We start from the raw sequence: 27143 nt of genomic DNA, 5'->3' as shown, positions 1-27143 counted from the left end.
TCAAGGACAACGTTCAATAGAAGGCATCTTCTGTACAAAAGGCTCATCATACCCACCTTTTGCGCTTTCTGCTCCTTTCATCCTACACACAACCAGCACACAACCAACACAACCAGTTGCCATCATCAGCCATCACTCTTGAGTAACAGGAGAGAGAAAGTCGATATAGGATAATCAAGTCCTTCCTGACTGAACCACATCTTCTTGCATCCGACGCCTTGCCCTTGCAGGGACACCATCGTCACAATGTGCACCACCAACGTCTACAACTACCACTACTCAGACGGCCGCAGGGAAGTGTCTCGCCAGCCCGTCCTCTGCTCCGCATCTCGCAACGGCAACGTCTGCTCCCAGAACGTCGTCTTCCAGCACCCCAGCCAGTATATCAAGCACTCCGGCTCGGCCATGGGAACCTCGCCGGGCTCTCCCTCTCCCTACCTCAGCCAGTTCCCGCCAACGCCCACTTACAGCCCGCGATCCGGCACGCCAAACTACCGATCCGGTGACGAGTCCGACCGATCGCGCCACAGCAGCTCATCCAGCTCACGGCGTCGTCGCTCTTCCAGCCTCTACATCAACGGACAGAATGTCATCGACCTGAGCCGCCACGATGGAAGCCCCCGGCGCGAGCGCATTGTCCTGGTTGAAGGCCCGCCCACCCCGCGGACTCCTCCTACAGCATTCAGCTTCGCCAGCTTTGCGCCTCCCTCTCCCAATGCCAGCGCCAACGCCTCTGCCTCTGCTTCCGTCTACGGCTCCTCCCCTCGAGAATCAAACTCCAGCTTCTCCCGCCGCCCAGTCATTGTCGACGACCGGACCCGCGCTGAGCGTGTCGAGCGCGTGGAGCGACCTCGCTTCGAGATTGAGGTCGTCGAGGCCGCTCCCTCTTCGCAACGAACACCCCGACACGACCGCCACTCTTCCACCAGCTCGCGCGACAGCCGTGGACGGAGCAGCGCCGATGACGAGGAGACCTCACGGCGCCGCCGCGAGCGAGAGGAGCGCCGAGTTGAGAAGGAGCGCGACGAGGAGGAGGAGCGTCAGCGTCGCATCCGCCTTCGCATCGCCAAAGCCAATGCCGAGATCAACAAGCGCCCTCCGGTGCCGATGCCGCCTGCACCGCTGCGCGCATCTTCCTTCAAGACCTCTAGCGCTGACGACTCGGTCAAGAAGCTGGCCGACGGTGTCCGGCGCCTGAGCTTCGAGGAGGAGCGCCGCGAGGAAAAGGTCCGCCACCTCGCTCGCAAACAGGAGCGTCGCGACGAGGAGGAGACTCAGCGCCTTGAAGACGAGGCCCAACGCCAGCGACTGGCCGAGCGCATCAGCATGCCTCGACGCCGGGCCACAGTCGGCGGCAGCCGCCGGCACCGCGTCGTCTACGACGATGGCACTCTCTACCGCGTCGAGTAGATGATGTTTCTTTTGTAATTTCCTTTGTCTTTACTTCCTGTCTCTGCATTTTTATACCACTTCCTCTTCATTTCCTTTGTACTGTTACGACACTTTATCATGACTTGAACATATTCTCTGTATTACTTATGTGATGGAAAAGAGGGGGGGGCTTTTCTTTTGCTTTTACAAAACTATTTGAAAAGTACAAAACTATGAAAAAAAAAAGGGGGACTTGGAATGATAACAGGACAAACATGCGGTTTGGCATTTGGGATTTTTGCAAGCGAACAAAGCGATGATTTCTTATTACGGAAAAACTTTTTCTCATGTACACTACGATTACGATATTACATATAATACCCAGATAGCGAAATATCTTTTTTTTTTCTCTTTGAACATTACGGAGCCACATGTAACTGCGCTCTTTTTATCCCTTCTCTTACTTATTTCTCCTGCTTGTGATGCCGACATGCCCCCCCTTACAGTTTTGACAGGCCAAAAAAAGGGTTGCATGGCGACATGAACGAGGCGGGCTGGGACGTAATCAGCTTCCAGATTCTGTTCGTCTCCATCCATGTATGCACCTTTTTTGGCCGCCACATTTCTCTCATCCATGGCATCAGCAGCCACTGAGGATTTTAGCTTGCTGGGCATTTCTGCCCCTTGGCTTCCCTTTTTGCTCTCGCTCTTCTTTCGTTTTGTTTTTACATAGATATGTAGTGATCGACAATCATCAGTTATAAAAAAATAATTTAGCCCATCCAAAGTGGCTCACCTGGTCCAAGAGCGCAACCCTCGGCTGTCCATTCCACTGAGTCTGTCAGTCTTTCTCGTTCCACACGCCACACCCATTCAGTGTGACGAAGGATGCATTTTGCATATGCATCCTGCAAGCCCCAAATTACCAATACGCGTCATGCAGGCCTTTTCTTTTTGCTCTCCCTCGCGTTGTCGCGCGTCTTTCTCGATAGTCTGTGTAATACTACGGAACTAATCCTGATAGCTGCCAGTTACGAACCAAGTCCATGGGGCCTTTCCAGCTGCCAGTGAGAAAGATGGGTTAGGCCATCATGTCATGGACAGGCTGGTGTGTGTCCTCTTTCTCATGGAGTGAGTCTGGGGAATCAGATTGGCTGGAGACGTGAGAATGAAATATGCAGGTGTGAGTGGGCGCAGATACTCTAGGACAGGGGAAAGGGACAGGGATGAAAGAGAAGATGGTGTGAGCACGACGGCGATGGGGTTTTTTTTTCGGGGGGAGAATTTGGATTTTGTGTGTGGTTTTTTGCTGCGGACTTTTTTTTTTACTTTCTTTTTTTACTTTTTTTCTTTTTTTCGGAGTGTTTTTAATTTAGAGGATATATGGATATTGTGCTCCTTTGCTGATGAGCGCCTTTCATGTATGAAACTGGAGACTGAGTGCGCGATTATCTTTTCGGAGGATGTATCTGTTTCAGCGAACAATACAGGAAGGAGCAAAAATGAAAGAAGAGCAAGAATCCCAAAGACGAGGAAATAAATGTAAAGTAGAAAAAAAAAAGTGTGCGAAAAAAAAAAAGAGAAATAATTCTGTAGTTGTGGGCAGAACAAAAACGTTTCTGGGTGGTGCGCGATGTTTCAAACGCACAAAGAAACACGGGCCTGCGGGCACCTAGACGGGATAAAAAAAGTGTTCTCGTGATGGCTCGATTTTTCCCTTCTGTGCCTTTTCTCAGCTTTGACGTGAAATTCCACCACACCCTCCAGGTCGCAGGCTTTTCTTGTTCCTGTCATGTTCTCCCTCTCTACCGGCTTTTCTCCATCTTTTTTTTTTTTTTATTCAAAGCCCACTCACACTTTTGCGCTTCAACTTACACGGACCCCCGGCTTTTTTTTTTTTTTTTTGGAGGGTTGAGAATGCACGGAGCACGCACATAAGCAGTGGTTGCTGCATGCTGCTGGTAGTAATGCATATTTTATGCAGAGAATGGACAGGTGCATTTAAGAACTGCTCGCCGAGGCAAGGCAAGCACATGCAGGCAATAGGATATACATACCATGTATAAGAAACGGGAAAACGAACAGACTGGTAAATGCGCAAAAGGTGCCAGAAGCTCTTCCACATGCACACGCCCTCCTCCAATCCCTGCTCGTCTTTTTTTTCAAGTCACCCCGGGAGGCCACGCGGGAAACTCGGGGTGGGGTCCCGGCGATGGGTCGGCCGGTTTTGGGGTCTGGACGAGGGAGGGAGCACAGGATGGAGGATGGGCACGGGATGTGATTGGGCGATTCGGAGGGTTTGAGAAAATGGACCGGAAGTGGACAGCTTGGAGCTTCGGAAGGGGGGAGAGGGACGGGAGATGGAGGTGAATTATGTGGTAATTGTTATCTACTCGATATGGATGCTGCAGCCTGGATGGCGGTTCAAGGGAAGCTCTGGTGGAGCGTTGGGTGAGCTGCAAGCTGAGACAGCCGAGGCATGACTTGTAAGCTGAAATGTCATCGCGAGATGTGGCTGGCGTAACGGGCAGCGAAGAGTGAAGCATACGCGATGATTGCAAATACAGCAGAAACGAGAGGGGAGGCGACTTACACGAAACATGACAGGTGATGGTAAAAAAGAGCAAAGATGGGAAATACGGGATGCCGACTGAGACAGCTCGTAGTTGAAGTCGGGGTATGCAAACGTGGTGGATACTGGATAAAGGAAAGTCGCCCGGCTCTTTCTGTTCTACACTAACGGCTGGATGGATGTATGCCCGGCTATAGTTGGATGGTGGCGACGGTAGCATCGGCCGAGAGAGAGAGAGACGGAGCTGGTGTGAATGGATTAACAGGCGGTGTGGCTTAATATAGGAGCCGGTAGATGGATATGTTGCTATCAAAAACTGGTTTGTGATGTACTATTGGGGTTGGATATCGGATGGAGTGGATCATAGAGGTTGACGTCGCGATAGTGCATTTTGAAGTTTGCATGTGGCTTGAATTTTGCATGTTAGGGACGTGAAAAGGGGGAGTGAAGATAACATTGTGTCGCTTTAGTACATGTAGTCTTTTGTGGTTTATGCATGTTGGGATGGTCACGAGTGCGTTACACGATGCGAAGAAGCAAGGCTTGCTGGGTTTTGGTCTGCGTGTGCTTTGTGGCGGTGAGAGGGCTTGCTGTGTAACGCGCCTTTCTTTTATGACGGCATGCTATAAAGATATATGGAGGGCGCTTTTGTTTATACGAGACTATGTATATGATGCTGGAGAGCGTGGTATTGACAACTTGTATATTGTGAGCTTCTAAACCCCTTGTAGCCGATACCCTTTGATGGAAGAGGAGGAGTCATGTCTCCATTAGTAGAACTCTTTCATGTACAAAGTAGGCTTTCTTTCATTATATAGTATACTAGCATAGGGGATCTCTCTGACGAGGAATCACGCGTGTGTCTCAGTTGAACTTGTTATCTATCTATAAATGCATGTTTCCTCATATTTCACAAAGAAGAATAGGCTGTGATTGATATGTATCCGAGTGCAGACATCTCGTATAAATATAATAATACATACATACGATCTGTAAGCTACGGTTAAAGCTCATCAGAAACCAGTCCTCTCACGAATGATCTGAAGCAAAATAGGATTTATTGACTAATACTTTTTGTATTCATTCGTCATTGGTACTTCATCGCTAGTTACTGGGAATGAGAATGTTACCAGAAGTCTGCTTTTTTTGCAAGTCAACGTATCTCTCCAGGTCTGAGTGCGTATTGCATCATCTCTTGAAATTGGAATCCTCATGCTCAATCACAGCAGCGTTCTTCATGCTACCTTTGCCCCAATTGAGATCGTCCCGATTGAGATTTCACAGCATTTTTAACTTCATACAATGCCCGTGTAATAGTTAGTACCTGACAAGCGGATAATCGATGGCCAATCGATATATCCCTGTGAATGGGATTCACAGCATTCTTAAACCTCACACCATGGTGCAATAATTGGCACTTACATGTACTCAGGTAGGTAGTAATAAGTAGACAAATGGGTGGACCTGTCGTCCCGAAATAAATTACTATTCCTAATTCCATTTCAACTTGTTTAACCGCGATGTGCCATTCAACAAAAGTGTCTCCATTTTCTTCGCAAACATGAAAGACTTTTTGACATTATTATTATCGCCCAACTCCCGCGCAAATCTGGGCCACTTGAGTATTACCCCAAACAATGCAATTCTTACACCATCAAATTCTTAGAGAGAGCTCTGATGCGCGGCCCATATTTGTAAAAGAGAATCGGGATTGGAATCATGGCGACGCTCACGAATCCCAGGACACTAGACGCCCATGCAACACCAAGGCCGTGATACATGTAGCTGGCGAATAGAGGGAACCCTGCGGCGAAAAAAGAGCGAACAATGGTATTTGCGCCGAGTGCGCTGTTGGCAATGTGCGAATAGACATCCAGAATGTATGTCATTGCGGTAACAAAGATGCACAGCAAACCTGCGCCGATAAAGAGACTGCCAATGATCATACCCACCACGGGGATATGGGGCGCAGAAGTCCATCCGAAGATGAACAGTCCGATAGGTAGGAGCACGCTGCCAGCCATCATTAATGGTAAACGCATCTCAGGTGCTGGTGCTTGAGCAGGTTCGGAGCCGTCTTCGGCCTTCTTTTTGAGGCTCGCTTGTTGAACCAGCACGGTGCGTGTGACAATCATGGCAGAGCCAATAAAGACGCCAACCATCATGCCCAAGAAGGGGAGAGATGATAGGCCGAGCTTCCAGTGGCGTTGTTCGCGGAAAATGATGGGATATGAAGAGAAGACGATGTAGAGAATGCCGTAGACGAAGGCCTGGTAGAGAGTCATGAGGACCAAGATGGGTTCGGTTGCGAGTAAAACTGTAAGTGATGGAAGTTAGCAATCTGTATGGGTAGTAATATTCTGGTCATAAAAGAGGCTTACCAAAAGGTCGGACCAGATACACGCGGACAAATCTATTCCATCCGCCTGTATCTCTCGGTGCGTTTTGCGAGGCTGGATTCAGCTTTTGTCTCTTCTGCAGGATAATAGGTGGGTATGTCTCTGGCAGTCCAAGAACACATAGAACTGTACATGCTCCTCCCATGATACAGCTCAGCCACCCGGTCCAGCGCCAGCCGAGGTGACTCGCAGTAATAAAGTTGCCCATCACCGGGGCAAGCAAGGGTCCTCCGAGAACTATGCCAATGACAGTTGCCATGGCAATTGCGCGCTGTTCTGGATGCCAGATATCGACGAGGCCACCTCCGAAGAGAGCAATGGGCGCTACACCGCAAACTCCACAGAAGAATCGGCCGACAAGAATCGTTTGCAAGTTCTTTCCCACTGCGACGGGGATGCAGAAGAGGGTGAAGAGTGCCATGCCGGCAATCATGGGCTTTCTTCTTCCAAATTGTTCGGATATGGGGCTCCAAAATGGTGGTCCAACGGAATAGCCCTGCATTGAAACAGTATTAGCCGAAATATCGAGGTCAAGAAAAACCATTTTGTTAGGGAAATTCTAGGTATCAACTTACAACAACGAATAGACTAACTCCTAGAGTTACAACTTCTGTACCAACGTGAAACTCTTCGCTAATTGCTTGAGCGCCACTGCTGAAGATGCTCGAAGATACCGACGCCACCAAATTTCCCGCTATCCATATAAACGTAATAAAGAGCTTTCTCAGCAACGACCAGTTCTTGGGGTTTGCAGGATCGTGAGGATCTTCGAATTTTAATGGATCAATGTTTTCGATGCTCGGTGTTTGTGTCTCTTCATCTGTATTGGAGAGACTCTCCAAAGGAGTTCCGCTCTCGAGTTCGTCTAGGACAGCCATCGCGGCAGCTGCAGTAACAAGTGATTTGAGAAAATAGGAGAACAAGAATGTCTACAGCTCAAGATCCCATCTTGATGGAAGAAGGAATCGCTCAGGAGCAAAAGAATTACTCAGCATACTCAGCAGGACCTGCTGAGGAGAGACATAAGCGCTTGCTTACCAAAAACTGGGGTTATAGAGCCGTGGCGCCGCGGAGACGCCTTGGACAACGGGCATAACCATTTTCGGTTGTGCGGCTAGGATAGGAAGTTTCCCATTGGCCCCTTGGAAGCTTTCATTGACGTAAATGGCGTGGCGTCGGCACTATGCCGTAGACTCTGGTCCGCTCTGTAGAAGCTATGGGGCATGCGAGATTGTCTCGGGCATATCGAATAGATCAGGTCCAGACTATATCAAAACTAGGCGGTTGCGAAACAAGAGACAGAGGACAAGTTGAGAAATTAAACATATATCTAGGACTTGTATCATAGTAAGCAACGATAACTATTCTCAAAGCAAAGGGATCTCAAGGCAACTCAATGCCCCGGACCAAAGCGGATGAAACGGGAAAGACGGACCGTCTTCCGAAGACTTCGGCCCCACTTGCGCTGGCATTCGTGTTCCCCCGATTTGGGGATTCGGGGTCTGAGACCTGTAGTACAATACATCTCTCTACCAAGGGTACTCGAAGTTATGCAAGTTTATTAAGTAGTCTAAGTCAGTATTAAATAGCCAACGCCCATCGTCCGTCGTGTAACCATCTATCGAGAAGTTTGCGACTCCGTTAATTGATACGGATGTACAACTCCTGATTTTCGCCTCTTGGAGTTACAAACCAATAGCAAGGCGTGTATCAAGCTTTGATCCAACAACCAAAGAAGAAGAAGAGTCGCAATCACCATGGGATAATGAACTAATGTCATAAGCGCTTAGAAGAGATGTGTGTAGCCAGCCACACTCTAGGCCTGGTCAGAAAAGCCTCCCCTTTTGGCTTCCTTATCCAACCTCTTTTGCTCCTGTTTCGCCTCTTTAGCCATCTGCTTCTGCTCCTTCTTGGCCTGTGCGCGCTCTTTCTTTTCGGCCTTTTTTATCTTCTTTTCTGCCCGGGTTGCGTCTCGAAGGCTGCTGTTGGGGCCTCTTATGAAGCGACCCGGGTGGAAGATGGCTAAGATGAGGAGAGCAGCCATCATGGGGAATGCGTCGAGAGCGTAAAAGTAATATTCGTGGAAAGGGAGTGCGTTAACGGAAGGGTCGAGGCCTTTTGTAAATTCGATTAATCGATAAATGATGCGCATCTAAGTAGATAGCAAGACGTTAGCATATTATAAATCTTGAAGACCTCTCCTATATTCCTGGACGGGAAAGCACCAACCGTAATAAATGCCAAGACGGTATATAAAGCGTAAAGTAGCCAGAAACAGCCATTTGGATCGTCGAAATTGTTGCGGCGACCTTGGTTTTCTTCATTCAAATTGACTTCTTCGGGCAGCAAAAGGCGTCCTTGCGTAAGCTTGACGAAGCGAATATGGAATGTAATCATGAGACCCAAGAAGATGACAATGAAGAGCTCCTGAATTCCGATACCCCCTTCGTAGACATGCAGTCCAGTCTGTTGAACAGAGGCGGAAGAGCTGGGAGAGACCATGACTCCACCTACAGCCTGAACCACAAACGAAAAGAAGTCTGCAAAGACAAAGAGTTTCGAGATTTGCGAGGCTTTGATAATCCATACTTTTCTATCTGGCATATAGAAATGAACAATGCGTGCAAAAGTCATGTAGACAAAAGCATTGATCCAGAGCGGTGCCAGAAGAAAGAGAATTTGCCAAACTGTTGCAAAGGCGACATTTTGTTGGTTATGCGCGCCAAGGACGTGTAGAATAAAGGCTGCTGTCTCCCAAGCGCCGCCCATGATCAGGACCCAGGTGTATCCCTAACATCAAAGTAAGAACGCTTTAGAACAGAAATGAAAGGTGTTGATGGGCATCAAGCACTACTGACCTTTTTGTATACCACTGCTTCGATGATATGAATGAGGGTGAGCGTGCCAAAGAGGACGGACACTACCACTGCAGGAATAAACTCTGGGATCGCATTGTACGATGAGTTGCAGGCATCTAACGGCACTTGGCCATATTTGCCGGGGACTGCAGTGGTACAAGCTGGAAAAGCACCATTTGAAGTGGCTGTTGCAGCCGCGTGAGTTGTTGTAGTCGGCATCGGATGTATTGATATGAGTTGTAGAAAGACTGAGAGTAGTTGGAATTGTAGGTGAAAAATCCTTTTTTTTTTCCAACACCACTGGGTCTGGAGGCGAGATATAAAAGATTTGGTTCACGATATATAGAGTTTTAACAATGGAGGCGCCTCTCAAATTACGTCGACGCCTAACCGCAAAAGCCATCACTAGCATCAATCCTCAAGCATATTTTGCATTCGAATCCTTCTTCTATTATTAGACACTAAAACTATGCTGCTCCCAGCAGAATGGTCTATTAGCTGGCTCCTGTCGTTGAAGCCGTAACCGAGCTAGGCCAATAAGCGGGCCATATTCTAACGCGATTGGCGAGACGAGACCAGGAACACGCGGCATATGCCAGCTCAGCCTCGTAGCAGCCAGTAGACCACGACACTATCTCTGCTAGGAAATCGCCGTTGCTGACGAGCATAGTGTCTCGCAGCCAACATGGTGGCAGCAAAAGCTTGGTCTTTTAGCAGCCATGAGCTCCTTGGTGCAGATCCAAGTCGGGCAGTTTTATCACAGCGGCTGTTCCATGCAGCTGCTCTTTATGCTAGCAGGAAGAGAGCAAAGTATTGAGAAAATGATGGAATTAGAGTCGCAATGACCCGTTGATTAGGCGCAGCATTCCGTATAAAAGCTTCATGACGCGCAACCAGTTCAAACTTTGAGACCTATTTCGGAAGTCTATCTCCCTAGAATGTCAACCCCAGCCAGTTGCCTGGATCCGCATCTTTGCTGGTATAGGCGAATGGTATAGGAAAAAACGGGCCCATTCGGGAAAGCAGCCCGAGTACACGTAGGCGCAGCGTAGGATTCGTGACGGCGTTGGAAAGGAGTCGTAGTGCTGATTAATGTCACGTTTGGGATTGGGCGCATAATTAGCAAAGGCAGAATTCAAAAGGATGCTGTGAATATGTGATGGCGCCAAGCTTCAGCCTTTCACAACAAAGCTTGTTTGCACTGCATTTGACACTATACGATCCTTACATGAGCTAATAGATGTCCGTACAGATGGTGGATTGTCTAGCGAAGAAGGAATAGAGCTTCAGAACCACTCAATAGATAGTTGAGTGTCTAGCCTCCTGTAGAAAACATCAAGTGATTCGTCTAGCTGGCAGGAGGATTCGGCGCCTGAGCCACGTCGGTCGAGCATTAGCGTTGTTTTGGGTTTACCATTGAGCCAATATCTATTGTAGCCGAAATTAAACTGTATTAATCATGTATTACTTGTATCAAGATGGCCAAGGGATTTGAGCTCGTAAAAATGGTCGATTTTCACGTGATACTATGGTCTTCCTCATAGTCCAATATAATGAGATCTTTTGAAACGGATATCAATACCACGCTGGAGCAAATTGATTTAATTTCAAGGATAAGAAGTCAGCAGACTGTTTCAAGATACTTGGTGAGCCATTTTTGAACTGGAGGCCTCGTTGACTACTGACCAACTTCGTTTGCTTCATCTGGCGGAATCAGTGCCGTTGTTCTTGTGATATGCATCTGCTACTATAATGGCTTCCTCATGCTGGGCAAGGAACTACGATGAGCTTGAAATAATTCACCTAAACGAGGTAAAGTAGAGGCGTCCTATCAAACCATGGCGTCGACAGCCGTATCCATACACCGTAGCGCGATTTTCACGATACTCCAGATCGTTATTTCCTTTATTAATGCTCAATCTATTAAGTATTATAATGCCGCTAAATTATTAAATGCTAATTATCGTAAATAAGCGTAATCGTAATCCCCCCCTTCAGATGAACAACATCCGTCGCAAACTTGACAACCGTTGCCCGAATGCGCTCCAAATGCTGCACCGAAATAGGCCCAAGCGAGCCCCCAACAACGATATCATTACTGTACGCCGACTCCTTATGCCAGAAAACCACCTTGTATTCGCCGCCGACGATTTGTTTGTATTTCTCGTAGCCGTTTTGTATGGCTTCGATTGTGAGCACTCGCGTGCACTTTTCTTCTTTATTAATCATGGTAACCTGGTCGGTGTTAGGGCATTGAAAGAGAACGTTTTCATTACGAGGGTTGCTGTAAGTACTTACCTGCTTGATGAGCACTTCGCAATATTTGTCCGCATCAGGCTTGGGTTCGTCTGTCAAGTTTGGAATCTTGGACAACGGCTCGCTATCCGTTGATATGCCGTCATCAATGTACATTGTATAAGTCTATAACGTGTCAGAAACATATTCTTCGATTCGTGGGATTGCAGACCTCACATTATCTTTACCCGGATAAACATGGAAAGTAATCGGGTTTGCCTCTGGCGCTTTCATGTCCGATTCCGCACCTGGATAGCCATTCGGATACCAATCGGGCGTGCTCATCCTCGTCTCTATCTTGGGGATAATAGCGCCTGGTCAGAGTTAGTATAGCTCTTTATTCTTAAGACAGCGGGAATCTGACCTTCGCGAATGTACATTGGAGTAATTCTGGGAATATGGTCGTCTTCGAGGCTAATGTTGCATTTGCAGAAAATACGGCTTCCGCCGCCAATAGCTGGGTTCAACGCCGTGCCCAAAGGCTCATCCGGGTAAAGGTTTATGGGAAACCATTCGTCGGGATATGGTAGATAGACTTCATGGCGGTCGAAAAACGCTTCAGCGCGTAAGGGTGGCGCCACGAGGATATCGTTTCCGACCAGGTATTGATCGTTTGCAAACCACTTATTCTATATTTCATTAGCTTAGTCGATGAAACATTCTGTACAGCAAACTCACTTCAAAGAACAATGTTGCGTCTTGATCATCGGTAATTATCTAGACCAGATGATGTTAGTCGAGTACATTGCAACGCCCACTGAAATATCTTACCATCGACCTGGCAACCGGCATCCCTGTAACAGCATTTTCAAACATGGCATCATACAACAGCTGCATCAGACTGTAACGAAGCCGAACGTAGTATCTGCACACAGGGAGCACCGCCCGAAAAAGAAAGGCCTCTCTTGGATCGTGGAAGTGGTGCATGTTGTCTCGGTAATGTTGATCGTAGGCATACGGCTCCTGGAACTGCTTTCCATCTTTCCTCATTTCGCCCTTGTGGGGACCGTCAAGAAAGGTCCGATACTTTGTATAATGATTGCTAGACGGCGTACATTCAGTCAATATTGCTGTGGCATACAGGCCTAGAAATGCAACATCTCAACTTACCGAAACCAGGGTAGTAAAGAGTACGCGCCATACCACCGAATCAGAAGCTCTGGATTTGCCCAGTTATGATCTGGCTCGATGAACTCAAAGCCTCCAACATCCTGTCCTGAAATTGCATTACCAGACAGTCCAAGGCCCAAGACCTGTACAACCGAGGTCGAGAGGAAGTCCCAAGTGGAAGCGTTATCTCCGGTCCACAGACCAGCGAATTTATGGCTTCCGATATAACTGCCTCTTCCAATGATGAAATTCCGTCGGCCTTTTCTCCATGCCAACTCATTGCCTGCTGTTAATTCTTGATTGGTTTTTGTCAATGAGTCATTGTTTTCTTTTAGTGTGCCACTGAGATGGAGATTCTGTAACCCATTAAAGGTAGCCTCGTATAGGTTATAACTGTAGAGTGCCCATATCTCAATTGCCTTTCTTTTTACTGCAACTTCCTCGTAAGACTCATCAAGCCGGGTATCACTGTCGAGAAGAAGTCTAAAAGGGAATCTGATCTGAATTAGTGGCGATTTAAAAGCAAAACAGCGGGCCTTTTCACTCACGATTTCATGTCTCCATACTCAGGGGCAATACAAGGAGACGTCATATCTTGCCAGATGAATTCAACACCGCACTCAAAAAGATATTTGAACTGCTTCCCCCACCATTCTCTGACTTCGTGGTTGTTAAGATTTGGGTAATACCCAGGAGCACCATTTCCCCATCCGTAATAGACTCCGCCACGGAACGGCTTTCCAGCGTTATACGTCACGGACAAATCGGTCTCATCCGGTATTCTGTAGTCGGGCCTCGTTTCGGATGGATTTGTCACAACGCGCCTGCCATAGTCCCAGTAATGATACCGGTCTTGCCATGGACGTAAATCTGACTTTGCAAGATCTCGCCTATCTTCAACGTAGTAATTGTTTTCCAAGAGTTCGTTGAGGGTCGTATATTCCGGGTCTTGAGCAGAATTAATATGAGGCGTGATGTTTGTACAGCATTTCACACCTTGCCGCCTAAGTGTATCAAACATTTCTTTAGGCTGGGGGAAATGCCCAGGTCTGTCGTCAATAGTAAACGTTTTGTGTTCCCTCTGAATATCCACGTCTATGTGGATTGCATCAAGCGGGAATTGAGCATCTCGGTAGTTTTGAGCGCATTGCAGAACCGCCTCTTTCGTGTCATATCCATAGCATCCTTGGTGGTACCCAAGAACGTATCTCGGCTTGAGGCTCGGCTTGCCAACGATTGATGTGTATACGTTGAGAAGCTCGGATATTCTGTCAGCAGCTACAATCATGCAATTAAACTCGTTGAATCTTGTTGCAATGCGAATCGTTCTTTGATGCGTTTTTCGTACGTCAAGGCAGGTATGAGAGTAGTTGTCAATCATTGTCGCAAGAACAGATTGGAATCCAATGTGGCTAGCCACTTCCATCCAGAAAGGCTCTGTATGATAGAGCGGCTCTCGTTCATCCAAAGGACCATTGCCGTAGACATTTTGATACTTCATGTTGTCAAAATCTTGCGGAAAAGAGTCAGTACAATGTCATTACAGCTTTGCTCTATCAACTCACTGAAATAATTCATGTATGTATTGGATTTGAACAAATTCCGTCCTCCTTGTTCGCCAAACCCCATGTAATGCGCTGTTGCAGGTGCTTCTACAGACAGGATAGTCGCACTACCACGAGATACGTACTTGATCGGCTTAGGCTTGGTTTTCCAGATGACGGCCTTTTCAACACCTTGAATTGGCTGCAAGTCAACCTGCGACCGAATAGCCTCCTCAATGGTACTAGGCATGGAAAACTTTTCGACGATGCGGCTATTCTTAACAGGCCGGATAGCAGTGATCTGAAAGGGGCTTTTCTGAATCCAAAGCTGGACCTCGGGCTTTTCAGCGCCAGCTTTCACAGATTGCAGGATGTAATATGACGGAACAGTGGATATAAGCTCGACTCTCCAGTCAAGCCCTTCAAAACCATCCAATTTCGTAATAAGCTCAGACATACTAGGGCATGCAATAGCACGGCTATTATCGGCGAGAGTTGAGTCAACGAATTGCTATAGTAGATGGCTCGAGTGCTGCCTTACCTGTTCTCATCTTTAAAGCTACATTTACTTGCGGCAGCAGGGTTGAAGCGAATCCTCCAGACTTGAGGTCGTACAAACTCTATCAACAGCAGAGATTCTTCATCCGGCTCGCCCTCCAATTGTTCGTGTAGCCGAAAGATTTTGCCATACCGAAACACATTTCTCGCTTCGCCGTTGATCTGTATTTTTGGCTGGTCAGCTTCATCAAATGAAGCTCTCTCGGGCTGTCTAATACATGAATCGAACAAGTCGTTGTCGAAGTGATTGAAGAATTCATCAGCCGGAATAAAGGTATAAGGATCCCGGTCCTTGATTTCATCGAAGTCGGTCATGGTGTTGAAAATTAAAAGCCGGAAGCAATGTGGCGTCCATAAAGGGGCGCGACAATCTTAGTTTCAATAGTGATTATAGGAGGGTTTGTTAGGGGGGAGAGTCGCGAGCGCAGATGCGGCGCAATTATTTTTTTCTTTTACAGGCCGAAATGGAACAAGTAAGAATTTGTTCTATACGTTTTATATATAGATATATACGAGGAGGCATTGGAAAGAGCACGGAAACTAAAATTCGTGTCCGTTTATTATTCGGCGGTTCACGATATAGCTAGTGGACACCCCCCCTACTCCGTACTTTGCCCCAATTATACTAAAGCGCGAATATTGCCATAATAGCGGTGAACCGAGGATTCTCAGTTGGCGATGCAATTGTTTCGAGCAAGATGACAAATGAATGGCTTGTGTTTGATTGGATCAGGCATGTATTGCATCGATCGACAGGCAATTAGGCTTGGTTGGCAGTAAGCAGATCATTGGAGCGTCTAGCTATTTACCCTTACCTATAGCCAATTCATGCCTTGCGTTGCCACAACTTTCCACATGGCAGCCACACATCAAAGTCCCTTTTGCTTCTTGCAGTAACTCGGTCTAAAACTCCTTTAGTGGAACATTGTCTCGGCAGCAGGGGTCCATTCCAACTAGAAACTGAAGCTCAATGCCGGTAGAGACGAAAGGCCCGCCATGCCGAACATGATGTTCATGTAGCCACCAAACAGGCTTCTCTCGCGTTCCAGAAACCGGTTCATCTGCCACGCCAGCGAATCGGGCCGCGATGCATATGCCCACATTGTCCAAAACGCAATGAGTGGTCCCTATCCTTTTGCAATGGCCATTCTAGAATCCGTATGCTGCACGACTCGGTGGCTGCGGTGGCCAATCAAGGCCCAATCGACAAAAGGTGCTGCTGTCGGTGAACGAAAAAGAGGGGTAACTGTAACATGCTGTGCCTAAGCAAGGTACCGGCGGAAACTAAATGGAGTAGGACCCTTCAGTTGCTGCGAGACTCCACATGGCAGATATTAAGGCTTGCGGCGGCTGGGCCTAAAGCGACAAAGGCTGCCCCCTACGTCTGCAGTTGAGTAAGCACAGAGGAAGAAGAGAGCGAATGATTGATTCGGGCATGATGATTGTACAGTACAAATCAACTCACCTCCTTGAACTCCGCGGGTTAGTCTGAGTGGTTTGCGGAACATGTGTGGCAGTGCTGTTGGTCAACCCACTTCTATCGGGCCAGTCTGTTGAATAAGTGGTGGTGGGCGGCTTGGCAAATAATCATTCATTCCCTTGGTCCGTTGGACATGTTTTATAAACTGCCTCATTGGGTAGGGAGGGAACCAAATCTGCAAGCAGTGCGAGCATCATGGGCACCCAAACGACTTACATGGCTACATATTCCACCAACCACACCATTTCAACAACCTCACTTTCTGCAACATGTTGAGAACAAGAACATCCTTTGGCAATCAGTTTAGACAAACACCACAATGCAGGTATTCTTAGCGTGCAAAGTAGTCTCGTCCGCTTGCATATACATGCCCCAGGCCGGCCTATCAAAGTGGCAGCTCAGTAGGTACATGTAGTTGATCGACGGCACATACTCTCTACAGAGCATCTCTCTACTCCGCACTCTTCATCGTTTTAGCATCAACAAGAGCGTCCCACTAGCGTGCATAAACTTGTCGACCGCGGGTTTATATGCAGACAGCCTGAGCCCATGGTTGCTTAGAACAGAGCACTGATGGGAGGGAAGCAGGTTCGTTTGCTATTCAATGAGACAGATTCAGTAATCAGCACAGTGATTGAATGTCGGCTGTGAATATTCACAAGCAATCCCTCTAGGCCTAAATGCTATAACTTCCAAGCTCGTTTCAGGGCTCGTTCATCATGAAGACAGTGGCAGCGAGAGCATGCAACATTTGCTGTCCCTCTCCGCTGCCACGATTGCACGCCCAAATCCAAATCCATTCCAGCAAACGAATTGCGCCAGGCCAGCAAATATCGTCCGGTAACAGCATTGCATCCAAGCTGCCTCAACATATACAGAACCAGTGGAAGGCGCCCAGCATCGCCTCAAGTACTAGATTAAGCAAAATGCATGCATTGAATGCCAAAACCCACGCCCGAAAAAAAACCCAAAGAATGGCTATACACGGAGAAACAGGACTTCTCTCAACTTTATTACACACCACCGCTGCCGTGGCGAGCACGCTTGCGAACACTGCCAGAGGAGGAAGGATGCATCTTTTCGTTGCGCTCTCTCTTGAGCTTATCGTCCAACACACGCGCTGCAAAGTGTTAGTTGCGTCTGCTCTCTCATGATTGTAATGTTCCAATAGCAGAGACTTACTCAAGATATCGAAACCAAACTGCGGAAACTCCAGACACAGCGCCTTGAATTCGTCTTCCGCTTCGGACCGCAGCGTATGCGATCTTGTGGCCCAAAAGTTGGCCACGGGCGCACGGATCGTCGTATCGTCGACCTGAGTGTGGGCATAGATGTAGCGCGCATATTCGATCTCGCCTTTGACGGTGGAGTTGATGCAGTAGATTTTGGATGAAGAGAGCGTCTGCAGCGCGGTGACGCCCCATTTCTGAGCCAGGGTGTAGATCCTTGCGTGCTTGAGCAGCTGAATGCCCGAGTCGTCGACCGCCGGGACGGAGGGATCGTGTTCGAGACTTCGCTGGCCAGGCAGCTTGCGGGGGGAAATATTCCTCGGTATACAGGAATTCGAGGAAGCAGCCGACGGCATCGATGTCTTCGTCTGGGAGGTCGATTTGGCGAGGCTGGAGGATTTCTATTTAGGTCTTTCGATCACAGCATGATGGGAAAGGCAAGCCGTACGCTTTCGTCTTCGGCAAAGGTCTTGCAGATATCTTCAAAGTACGGGCTTCGCACGAGGAATTCCTGATGCGCCTTCAGGACTGCGGGCTCTTCCTTGCCGACGACGAGGGTGACGATGGGGCTCTTCAGGTGGCTCGCAAAGGACTTGCGCTCCTCGTTGTCCACCGGATCGGCCTCTGCGTCGACATCTTCCACGTTGATCGCAGCTGGCGGAGCGCGGTCGCCGCCCTCGTCCGGGTTCGACGCCTCTACGATCTGGACGGGATTGTCGGTTTCCTCCATCTCGACGTCGCCCTGCGTGCTGGGAACCTCGTCGTGGGCCTTGTCATTCTCGTCGGACGGCATTCGGCGGGCGTGGCGGTGCCAGAGGTCGAATTGGGGCTCGAGAAATCGGATCCAGCTTCAGGAATGCAGGCGGGAGCTGCAGAGGCCAAAATCTCGCCCTGAAGGTGGCGGCGTGGCCGTAGCAGAGCTACGATGCAGAGACGGTTGGTGGCAGCAGCTTGTCGCGTCGCGTCGGAAGCTTAGATGGAGTATGAGATACAGGCGGTTCTCTATGCCACACGGTGGTGCAGCAGGTACCGGCTACTCCCCGGATGCGTGAACATTGTGTTTGTACTGTATGAGAAATGGTTTTGCACAGTTCGTATGATGCATGCGGCATCAACACTTTCAACTTCCATGTACAAACTGAACAATTTGTTTCTCATTACACTCAATCTCAAGTTGCGAAATCCCCGCCACCTAGAATATCTGCTTTGCGATGATTTTTGAATGAAAAGCTCTGTGTCTCAGCGGTGAGGCGTACGGTTACATATATTCCAGCTTATTCAAACACTATGAATAGAAACAAGAAATGACAAGCTAATGGCACCTCTTACTCCTCAAACTTGATTACAATATTCGGTAGTAGCTCAAGGAACGACGGGCTTCCAACGCTCCCCTTGAATGCCAGCTTAATCTTGTACCCGCTTTCTGAGGCCACACCAAGCGTGTGCCGTGCTTGTGCTGAGCCATTGGGAGTGTTGAACCGCCACTCCTTTTCGCTTGCTCCCGTGTTGTCGACATTGTGAATAGCATCATACACGCTCTGTAGCTGTGACAGCTGGCCTGAAGGTACGTTGAGGCGCAGTCGAGAAATGCCGTGTGCCCCCGAGGGATGCTGCGTCTGTGCCTTGTCCTCCTCGTAGGGCACTCTGTTGCTTCGTGGCGTTCTGTCCAGGCACCAGAAGGGCAGATGGCCCGGTTCTACTCCATTGCCGTCTGCATCTTGAGCAACACCAAGAGCCCACTTCAGGACAACTCCATCTGGCCTCGTCCTGCCTCCTGGCACCGGGTCGTTGTACGTAAACCCGGCCTTTGCGTCCTTCACCCTCTGCTGAATAGCCCCAAAATCGCTCTCGTGGGGCAGAGTGTATGCCCAGTCGACAATGGAATTCTCCGGCTGGCCTCCCCACCTGTGCTTTGCGCGAACTTCAGGGTCGATGCCCTCGACAAATGCGATGAGCTCAATGTAGACGCCGTCTTCAAACAGGATCAGCTTGTTGAATGTGTCGCCGCCGGCATGAGTCCCTCCAGGGCTAACGACAAATGAGTCTTTGAGGCGCTCAGGAAGCTGTAGCAGGTCGCTGGCCGAGACGAGGATCACGATATGGTCCAGCGTAGCGCGCGGGGCATTTTGCTGCTCAGACATGTTGGCGGGTGTTAGTTGAAGATGATTGATGTGATGCCAGTTCAACAATTGCTCTGTTGATTGATTGGAATTGCTTGATATATCTTTTGCTCGGCTTTGTACCGGAAGAGCTTTTAGTAAGTCGTGCAGTGATATATAAGCCGGTTATGACGCCATGCGGGGCATTGAGTGCTCAGCTATGCTGGTTGTCGTCTTTTCATGCGAATGTGAGATCAATGTCCTGTGGATCCGATGCGGCGTGTGTCTCTGCCAAATTAGGTAGAAAGACTGATCAAGCTATATGAGTTTAGATTTAAGAGATAATGCACGGAGGACCATGACTTTGGACGGCCAGCAGTTCTACCGAGAGGACTCTTGGCTTTCTATTCGGCGTCTTCAGCTACCCTGTAAGTAGTCGCTGCGCTCCTGAAAACTATCGTTTATTTGTGCCTATTAAACCTGTCATGTTCCTGAAAAAAAAAGGTACACTAATAGACCCAAGATAAGGCGATGGCTCTCAAGTTTCTAATTGTGCTATATCGCTCGGGTACTTCATAGGACCACCTTGGTACTAATTTACATGGAGGTACTTTACATGTTCGAGACATTACAGTAAATATTCTGAACCACATGTCTCTGCTGTTGTTGCCATTTTGATCCTAGAGTAAGACGCATCTCCCTACCGCACCCCGGCCCCATTTCCCCAGTTTGTTTGGCACCGAACAATAGATGCTGCTTCCACTGTGGCACCGAGTCATGTTGAGATAGGCGTGGTGATGAGGAGTGGAGATGCCATGAGCGTGGCTGAGATGGCGGGAGATCGACAATAGTGCATCGAGCACGGACGCTGCGTGAGATGAAATAAACGATGTGCTTTACTTGCATGCTTTTGAGCTCATATTTGTCCTTTCTTTAGAGTGAGCTGCCGGAGAAGAAGTCGAAGAAGCGAGAAAAATTACATACCTGAGGTACCTTTCTGGCGGCCTGCCAACAGCTGCTTCTACCTTGGCAACGATAATAGCGCTGCCACCATTCAATTGCCAAGAAACATCTCCGATCCGAATTACATGATTTTCTGCATACACAACAGCTACCTAGCTAGCAACAAGGCAGGATTTCCTTTTCATCTCAAATAAATGAGCACGAAATTGTTGCATCATCGCCTTCGCACACATTTACAGGTACAGACGCGAAAGTACCTCCAGACCTCCGGATCAACATTAATCAGGCCATGCGCGACAAAAGGACGTCCCCCAAATTCATCCTAGAACCCATCTCATCAACAACAGTCAAATCTGACCCCTTCCTCTGCCAGGGGTCTGAGGCTATTAGCCACTTATTCCTTCTTTCGCCCGACGATGCTCGGATGTCGCTTACGCGGGACACGCTATGAACTGCGCTGCATAACGTGAACTCGTATTCGAGTATGTATTGTATTCTAGGCACCCACGCAAGATCTTGGGCTAACAGGTTCATAGCATCATTGGCTTATTTTGCCAAACCGCACTCTCATCATCACATGTGGCTCGGCCTGTTCTCCTTCCAACGGCTGGATGCTATTACTCACAGCTTTGGCGTGGGTGATATTGATTCGTCGGGCTAAACAAACGAGCATGGATTCCCCGCGCGACCCTTCCACGTTGGTTGATGAGGCTAGCCAAATCCATGTTTCGGATGTAACGTCCTGTCAAAAGCACCACCGGCCTTCCTCTTACAAGCCTAGCTCTATGCCATTGTCAAGGTTCTGGTCGTTACGCGCAGCCAGTGAATCTGCGGCTGGGCATCCAACCAACTTGGTCAGATTTGGAGAGGCTTGCGGGCTTTGACGATGCTAGCTGCCCAATAGCTCCTCTGTTCCTGGCAGCGAGCGTGCCGGCCGAGGCTCAGTCGATATAATCTTGGGCGATTTGATCTGGCATATGATTCCATCAGCCACATTCAGGAATTTTTCGTCCTCCTAGCTATGTCGACATTGGTTGCTACCGGATGAAGACCTCGTCCGAGGCTGTTTCAAAGACTTCGTTTGGACTCGGCAGTATCCGAGCTACCATGTATGCTGATCTCTCCATAATAGTAACTAGGCAGGTATTCTGTCCATCGACAAGCAGGCACTGTTACATACCTCGACAGCGTCTATGGGAAACCGCCTTCTTGGGGGAAATAGCAAGCAATGCCACTGGGGCTTCGAGGACACCATGCTAATGCGGAGTTGTCCTACCTGGCCATATCCGTGGTGGTTATTGCCAGCCGAACAGGGGCCAGCCGAATCAAATTGGGAGCAATACCCGCCTAAATGGACTCTGGAGGCAAGTGGGTATGCGAAGAGGTTTTTTCCCGAAGTGTGGTGAGAACTAATAAGCCTGTCTAATATGCTTCTCCTCCGAGCCAGGAAGAAAACCCGGGGCAGTTGCAGAAGATCCCACCGTATAGGCTCCAACTCGCCGGTCCTCTCTAAAATCAAGCTTGAAGCTGCATTCGCATACGAGATATTTGGTCATACTTGGTGCATCTGTCGGCCCAATTGACGCTCATTGACGTCTTTGTACTATCTTCTCGGGCCATCGGTTGGCTCGCTCCCCGCATTATCATGCTGGACTGCAGCTGAGTACAACGGCCAAGCAATCCCAAAGACTGTCGAGGCGTCATAACAAGGAGTGGATGGCAAGGATTCGCTCTTCGGCAACCACTCCATCCATCGACTGAGCTCCACCCCACCGTCTTGCTCGATGCTACATTCGGACCATCGCCGTCCGAGGGGGACCAATAATGCGCGCGAGAAGCCCATCCTTCGTGCCTTTTAGCTGGCCATTATGCAGAACAGCTGTACCAACCGCAGGATTTTTAAAATTAATACGAGGCTGCTAATATCGGTATGCTCAGGTCATGAGATTTTACTGCGAATAACTCGCTGGAGAGTGGTATTGGGCTCTCTTGGTCTGCATCTCCCAGCAAGACGATGACGGAATTGGAATCGTGCCAACGGGATGGCAAAGGAAATATGGGCTTCATGCGTCTAGCACAGGTGTTACTCTGTATCTTCGTGCTGAGCCCGCGCTTATATATCCATCTTCTCGCCGTCTCTTCTCACGCTGGCCGATCGCCTCCCCAAGTGCTTCCAGGCTAGTCTTGGGCTCACTCGTTGAACTGATACCCCGGATTTCTTGTGGGTTAGTCTCGAAACTTATTGGGATCCAAGTCATCTTCTTTGATACCCAGTACTCAGCATCCGACAATGAGACAAAACGTTGGTGCCGTGAGCCTTGTAGCCCTCGCCCGCGTCGTCGCCGGCTGGAGCTGCGACACCACCTCGCCTTGCCAGTCCAGCGTTGATGCTATTGCAGCTTGTGCTACAGATTGCATTGAGTCCGCTGCCGTCACCCAAGCAGCTTGTGCCACAGGAGACTACCAATGCCAATGTGACAAGACCAGTGTCATCCAGAATGCGGCGGTCGGTTGCGTTCTTGGTGCCTGCGGTAACGGAGCGTTCGTATAAGCCCATATCAGGTTTCTCTATTATACATGCCCATAGAAGAGGTGCTAACACATATGGTATAGGCTGGCTGTTCTAGATGAAGTCGCTGCATTGTGTTCTTGCGTTTCTGCTCATCCAACGACACCTTGCTCTACAAGCACAACGCTCATCACAACAACTCAGCCACCATCTTCTTCCGCTCCCTGCACAACGGACGTGCCGCCCACCACTGCTCCCACCACTACTGCACCACCAACTACGGCACCAACTACAACGCCGCCAACTACAGCACCACCACCGACCACGACTTCTGGCTGTGATGCGTTTTCGCCCTGTCAAGCTAGTGCCGACGCTGTATCTGGCTGTGCAAAGCCATGCATCGAGTCTGCTGCTGTAACTCAAGCTAGTTGTGCTCTCTCTGATTATGAGTGCCAATGCAGCCAGAATAATGTTATCCAGGCCGCAGCCATTAACTGCGTTCTTGGAAACTGTGGAAGTGGCGCCCTTGGTGTTCTCCCCCAGGTTAGCTCTCTATGTGCCTGCGTCACAGCCCATCCAACAACTCCTTGCTCAGGAGGTTCTACCACAAGCACACCTCCTACCACCAGTGAGCCTCCTACAACAAGTGAGCCTCCTACCACAAGTGAGCCTCCTACTACCAGCGAGCCCCCTACCTCTGAGCCACCCACCACTACTGAGCCATGCACAACGACAACTGGTCTAATCACTTCAGCGCCCCCAACGACAACCGGTGGCTGCGACTCAGCTTCTCCATGCCAGGCCAGCGCCGATGCCGTGTCTGCTTGCGCCAAACCGTGTATTGAGTCTGCTGCCGTGACTCAAGCCAGTTGTGCTGTCTCTGACTACGAGTGCCAGTGCAGCAAGAACAACGTTATTCAGGCTGCAGCCATTAACTGCGTTCTTGGAAACTGCGGAGGTGGTGCACTAGGTGTTCTCCCTCAGGTTAGCTCTCTCTGCGATTGTGTTACTGCGCACCCAACAACTCCTTGTACAGGAGGCTCTACTACCAGTGCGCCTCCCACAACCAGCGAGCCTCCCACCACTACCGGGGGTTCCAGCTCATCTGTCGAGACCTCTTCAGCTTCTTCTGGAGGTAGCGGAACTACGTCCGCCCCTCCTACAACCTCAGGCCCTCTATGCACAGGAAGCACTGCAGATTGTGGTGCCGTTGCCAGCACAGCTGTTCCTTCTTGCGCCCAAGCTTGCTTTACAAGCGCAGCTCCAAAGATCCCATGTGACGTTCATGACTATGCTTGCCAATGCCAGCCTGCAGCTCAGAGCTCCTTGACTCAGCTTCTGGTTCCTTGCGTTGCTACCGCTTGTCCTGCAGCTTCACTTCAGGCTGTCATTGCTGGAGCTTCATCAGGTAAGAATCAAGCCTGCCATAGGCACCTCGAGAATCTACTATACTGACATTGTCTCTTTAGTATGCGCATGTGCTACAGCACCTCCCAGCCCGGGTACCTGTGCAACCTCAGGCCCTGGCGGAGGCGGATCACAAACTACTGGACCCAGCGGATCACAACCCACGGGCGGATCTACTGTCGTACCGCCACCTACGACTACGGGACCTGGTAACTCGGGCTCTACGTCCAACTGCCAGCCAGTGACCGTCAAGCCCAACTGCGATACCGTGGCTAGCTCAGCAGTCCCTTCGTGTGCTCAAAAGTGCTTCACATCTGCCGCCCCTGGTGTTGGATGTGATGTCCACGACTATGCCTGTCAGTGCAAGCCTGCCGCTCAAGCTAGCTTGACCCAGCTCCTCGTTCCATGCGTGGCTACAGCTTGCCCTGCAGCTTCGCTCCAAGCCGTTATTACTGGAGCTAGTTCCGTGTGTGCTTGCGCCAGTGCGCCGCCCACTCTTGCTCCTGGAACATGCGCGTCAGGTAGTCCTTCCGGCTCAGGTGGTGGTGGTGGTGGTGGTTCTGGAGGTTCTGGAGGTCCCACAGGCTCTGGCGGCAACGGATCCTCAACAGGAGGAGGTGGAGGAAGCGGTGGTGCCAGCCCTACTTGCAACTCGGCAGCCCCAGACTGCGGTGCCGTTGCTACCACAGCTGTTCCTTCGTGCGCCCAGGCTTGCTTCACGAGTGCCGCTCCGGTCATTTCTTGCGGTGTTACCGACTACGCCTGCCAGTGCCAACCTGCAGCTCAAGCTAGCCTGAGCCAGATCCTCGTTCCATGTGTGGCAACGGCGTGCCCGGCGGCATCTCTGGATGCTGTTATTACCGGAGCTTCTTCAGTTTGTGCTTGTGCTACTGGTTCAACCGGCTCTACCTGCGGAAGTGGCGGTAGCGGTGGCAGTGGCGGCTCCGGCGGCGGCTCTGGAGGCTCTGGAGGCTCTGGAGGTTCTGGAGGTTCTGGGGGCTCTGGAGGCAGCGGTGGAAGTGGAGGATCTGGAGGTTCTGGGGGTAGCGGAGGAAATGGCGGATCTGGCGGCGGAAGCGGTGGTAACGGTGGTGGTAACGGCGGAGGCAACGGCGGCGGAAGCCAGCCTACCGGTCCAGCCATACCTCCAAGCTCAGGTGCTCGACTGGAGATTAGCATCGTAGCTGGAGTTTTCGCCATTGGTTGGGCGATTGCCGTTGCTCTGTAATCTGATGTGAAATGCACGATGGATATGATATGCACTGACCTGAAATACTGAATAGATTGATACGGCTCAGATAATCTAATAAGTCTAATCTATGAGTAAAAAAACATGTGCATATCAATGATCTCGTGAGACTGTTCAAATAAAATGTATTCAATCCCTATCGCCTCTCTGAGACTGCGCTTATCTGTATACGAATGCTCCAAGATGAAAGAATACTATTGTAGGCGAAAGATAGAGGAAATAGTTCGGAGCCATCTTTTTCTGTACTATCCAAGATCTTTATTTACTCTATCAGCCGGAACATGAAGTGTTGCCAAATATTAATGTACTTTGCTCTCGTTTACATAGCATTTATACTCGCCATAGGCAATGATATAAAGCGGTCAGGGATCAAAGTGCAAGCCTCTCTCCATCTAGAAGGCACGTTTGAGAGCAGCAGTCGCAACTGAAATCTTGTTTTAACTTAGTCACCTAGACAGTAATGAAAATAGAGAGAAAGAAAGATCCTATGAATGAAGTTTTCTTCTTGAAGTTGGAAGTGTTCGTGTGTAAGAGGCCGAATCTATGTTTCACAACACAGATGGCGATGTTTGCACAAAGCATGTAGCACTGGATCTAGATATAGTCATAGGTTTGAGATAAATTAGGAGAAAAAGAAGAAAATCGTGGTTTCCAATTGAGGTGGCCGATGTGCTTACACACTGATTCCCTCTTGCGTGAGTACCTGTAGACAGCCATCACAAGCCGGCTATGCGTGGTAGCGTTGATTCCCCACTGAAAATTCTCAAGCGGAACCGGCCTCAACCTCTGCATTTCATATCAGCAGCCTGTCTCAATTGTCACTGCCACTCCATATCTGGACAAGGACAGGAGAAGAAAAGGCGCAGATATGGCCTCCCAGCAACCGCAACAAGCCCCCGAGCAGACCGAGCTCGAAGCCAAGCGAACAGCTCACGTCGAGCAGCTGTCGCAGTGGCTCACTCAAAACAGCGCCATCTACAACATCTTCTTATCCGGTGTAAAGCAAACATCCGTCGTCGCCGGCACAGTCGTCAGCCGCCTCACTCTTACGTCTACGCATTTAAACTCCAAGGGAGGCCTTCACGGCGCGGTCTCAGCGGCGTTTATAGACTTCACGACGGGGCTGGCCATTGCATCATGGGATTTGCGGGAGAAGACGGGCGCGAGCGTCGACATGCACATTAGCTACTTGAGCAGTTCGGCGGGCGCAGGAGATGTCGTTGAGATTGTGGCTACGGCAGAAAAAGTCGGGGGGGTCAATGGCGTTTGTGACGATTTTGATACAAAAGGTTGAGGTGGTGGATGGCGAGGAGAGGAAAACGCTTGTGACGAAGGGGCATCATACCAAGTTTGTGAGAGGGAGCGCGAAGCCGAAGGAGAATGGCGAGACCAAGGTTTAGATGGGACTTGATATAATGTATCATATAGAGGGACTTGTGATGATAGATGGGATATTGATAGACTTTTAGACAACTTCAAGGCGCGCCTTTGAAACATCTC

General features: G+C 49.5%; 8 protein-coding genes across 8 annotated transcripts; 3 read left to right on the top strand and 5 right to left on the bottom strand.

Moving 5' to 3' along the window:
• Positions 1-246: 246 nt before the first annotated feature.
• On the top strand, positions 247-1410 carry TrAtP1_005092 (uncharacterized protein; the record flags this gene model as incomplete). The annotated part of the gene is made up of 1 exon (XM_014084422.2): positions 247-1410. The coding sequence occupies one exon, from the start codon at positions 247-249 to the stop codon at positions 1408-1410; it is 1164 nt and encodes a 387-aa protein (XP_013939897.1).
• A 4035-nt stretch (positions 1411-5445) lies between these two features.
• On the bottom strand, positions 5446-7679 carry TrAtP1_005091 (uncharacterized protein). The gene is made up of 3 exons (XM_066112578.1): positions 6918-7679; positions 6325-6838; positions 5446-6260 (listed from the first exon to the last, which is right to left on the bottom strand). The coding sequence occupies exons 1-3, from the start codon at positions 7218-7220 to the stop codon at positions 5590-5592; spliced, it is 1488 nt and encodes a 495-aa protein (XP_065968663.1). The 5' UTR covers positions 7221-7679; the 3' UTR covers positions 5446-5589.
• A 206-nt stretch (positions 7680-7885) lies between these two features.
• Positions 7886-9496, bottom strand: TrAtP1_005090 (uncharacterized protein). The gene is made up of 3 exons (XM_014084420.2): positions 9201-9496; positions 8572-9132; positions 7886-8494 (listed from the first exon to the last, which is right to left on the bottom strand). The coding sequence occupies exons 1-3, from the start codon at positions 9417-9419 to the stop codon at positions 8159-8161; spliced, it is 1116 nt and encodes a 371-aa protein (XP_013939895.2). The 5' UTR covers positions 9420-9496; the 3' UTR covers positions 7886-8158.
• Positions 9497-11093: 1597 nt separating this feature from the next.
• On the bottom strand, positions 11094-15215 carry TrAtP1_005089 (uncharacterized protein). Its single transcript, XM_066112577.1, has 10 exons — positions 14691-15215; positions 14171-14628; positions 13154-14117; positions 12606-13100; positions 12267-12537; positions 12174-12212; positions 11860-12124; positions 11673-11809; positions 11499-11621; positions 11094-11435 (listed from the first exon to the last, which is right to left on the bottom strand). The coding sequence occupies exons 1-10, from the start codon at positions 15020-15022 to the stop codon at positions 11157-11159; spliced, it is 3363 nt and encodes a 1120-aa protein (XP_065968662.1). The 5' UTR covers positions 15023-15215; the 3' UTR covers positions 11094-11156.
• Positions 15216-17288: 2073 nt separating this feature from the next.
• Positions 17289-18209, bottom strand: TrAtP1_005088 (uncharacterized protein; the record flags this gene model as incomplete). Its single annotated transcript, XM_014084419.2, has 3 exons — positions 17289-17307; positions 17370-17806; positions 17865-18209. 3 exons carry the CDS (start codon positions 18207-18209, stop codon positions 17289-17291), a joined length of 801 nt encoding a protein of 266 aa, XP_013939894.2.
• A 532-nt stretch (positions 18210-18741) lies between these two features.
• TrAtP1_005087 (uncharacterized protein) lies at positions 18742-19557 on the bottom strand (the record flags this gene model as incomplete). The annotated part of the gene is made up of 1 exon (XM_014084418.2): positions 18742-19557. One exon carries the CDS (start codon positions 19555-19557, stop codon positions 18742-18744), a length of 816 nt encoding a protein of 271 aa, XP_013939893.2.
• A 1060-nt stretch (positions 19558-20617) lies between these two features.
• On the top strand, positions 20618-25622 carry TrAtP1_005086 (uncharacterized protein; the record flags this gene model as incomplete). Its single annotated transcript, XM_066112576.1, has 4 exons — positions 20618-20960; positions 21015-23019; positions 23092-24395; positions 24457-25622. Exons 2-4 carry the CDS (start codon positions 22769-22771, stop codon positions 25620-25622), a joined length of 2721 nt encoding a protein of 906 aa, XP_065968661.1. The 5' UTR covers positions 20618-20960; positions 21015-22768.
• Positions 25623-26428: 806 nt separating this feature from the next.
• TrAtP1_005085 (uncharacterized protein) lies at positions 26429-27108 on the top strand. The gene has a single exon (XM_014084417.2). It carries the CDS (start codon positions 26512-26514, stop codon positions 26935-26937), a length of 426 nt encoding a protein of 141 aa, XP_013939892.2. The 5' UTR covers positions 26429-26511; the 3' UTR covers positions 26938-27108.
• The last annotated feature ends 35 nt before the right edge of the window (positions 27109-27143 follow it).

Source organism: Trichoderma atroviride, chromosome 2, assembly GCF_020647795.1.
Source record: "Trichoderma atroviride chromosome 2, complete sequence".
Taxonomy (NCBI): domain Eukaryota; kingdom Fungi; phylum Ascomycota; class Sordariomycetes; order Hypocreales; family Hypocreaceae; genus Trichoderma; species Trichoderma atroviride.
The sequence above is the reverse complement of the archived record's forward strand: the minus strand, read 5'-3'. Positions and strand labels throughout refer to the sequence as shown.

Excerpts from the sequence above, each read along its gene's own strand:
- TrAtP1_005091 (XM_066112578.1), bottom strand. The coding sequence starts at position 7,220 with ATGGCTGTCCTAGACGAACTCGAGAGCGGAACTCCTTTGGAGAGTCTC. Across the intron at positions 6,839-6,917 it reads GAGTTAGTCTATTCGTTGTT|GGCTATTCCGTTGGACCACC; the intron begins GTAAGTTGATAC and ends GTTTCAATGCAG. Across the intron at positions 6,261-6,324 it reads GTATCTGGTCCGACCTTTTG|TTTTACTCGCAACCGAACCC; the intron begins GTAAGCCTCTTT and ends CATCACTTACAG.
- TrAtP1_005090 (XM_014084420.2), bottom strand. The coding sequence starts at position 9,419 with ATGCCGACTACAACAACTCACGCGGCTGCAACAGCCACTTCAAATGGT. Across the intron at positions 9,133-9,200 it reads AAGCAGTGGTATACAAAAAG|GGATACACCTGGGTCCTGAT; the intron begins GTCAGTAGTGCT and ends CTTTGATGTTAG. Across the intron at positions 8,495-8,571 it reads CCGTCTTGGCATTTATTACG|ATGCGCATCATTTATCGATT; the intron begins GTTGGTGCTTTC and ends CTATCTACTTAG.
- TrAtP1_005089 (XM_066112577.1), bottom strand. The coding sequence starts at position 15,022 with ATGACCGACTTCGATGAAATCAAGGACCGGGATCCTTATACCTTTATT. Across the intron at positions 12,213-12,266 it reads TGCCGGTTGCCAGGTCGATG|ATAATTACCGATGATCAAGA; the intron begins GTAAGATATTTC and ends CATCTGGTCTAG. Across the intron at positions 11,622-11,672 it reads TTTATCCGGGTAAAGATAAT|ACTTATACAATGTACATTGA; the intron begins GTGAGGTCTGCA and ends GACACGTTATAG.
- TrAtP1_005085 (XM_014084417.2), top strand. The coding sequence starts at position 26,512 with ATGGCCTCCCAGCAACCGCAACAAGCCCCCGAGCAGACCGAGCTCGAA.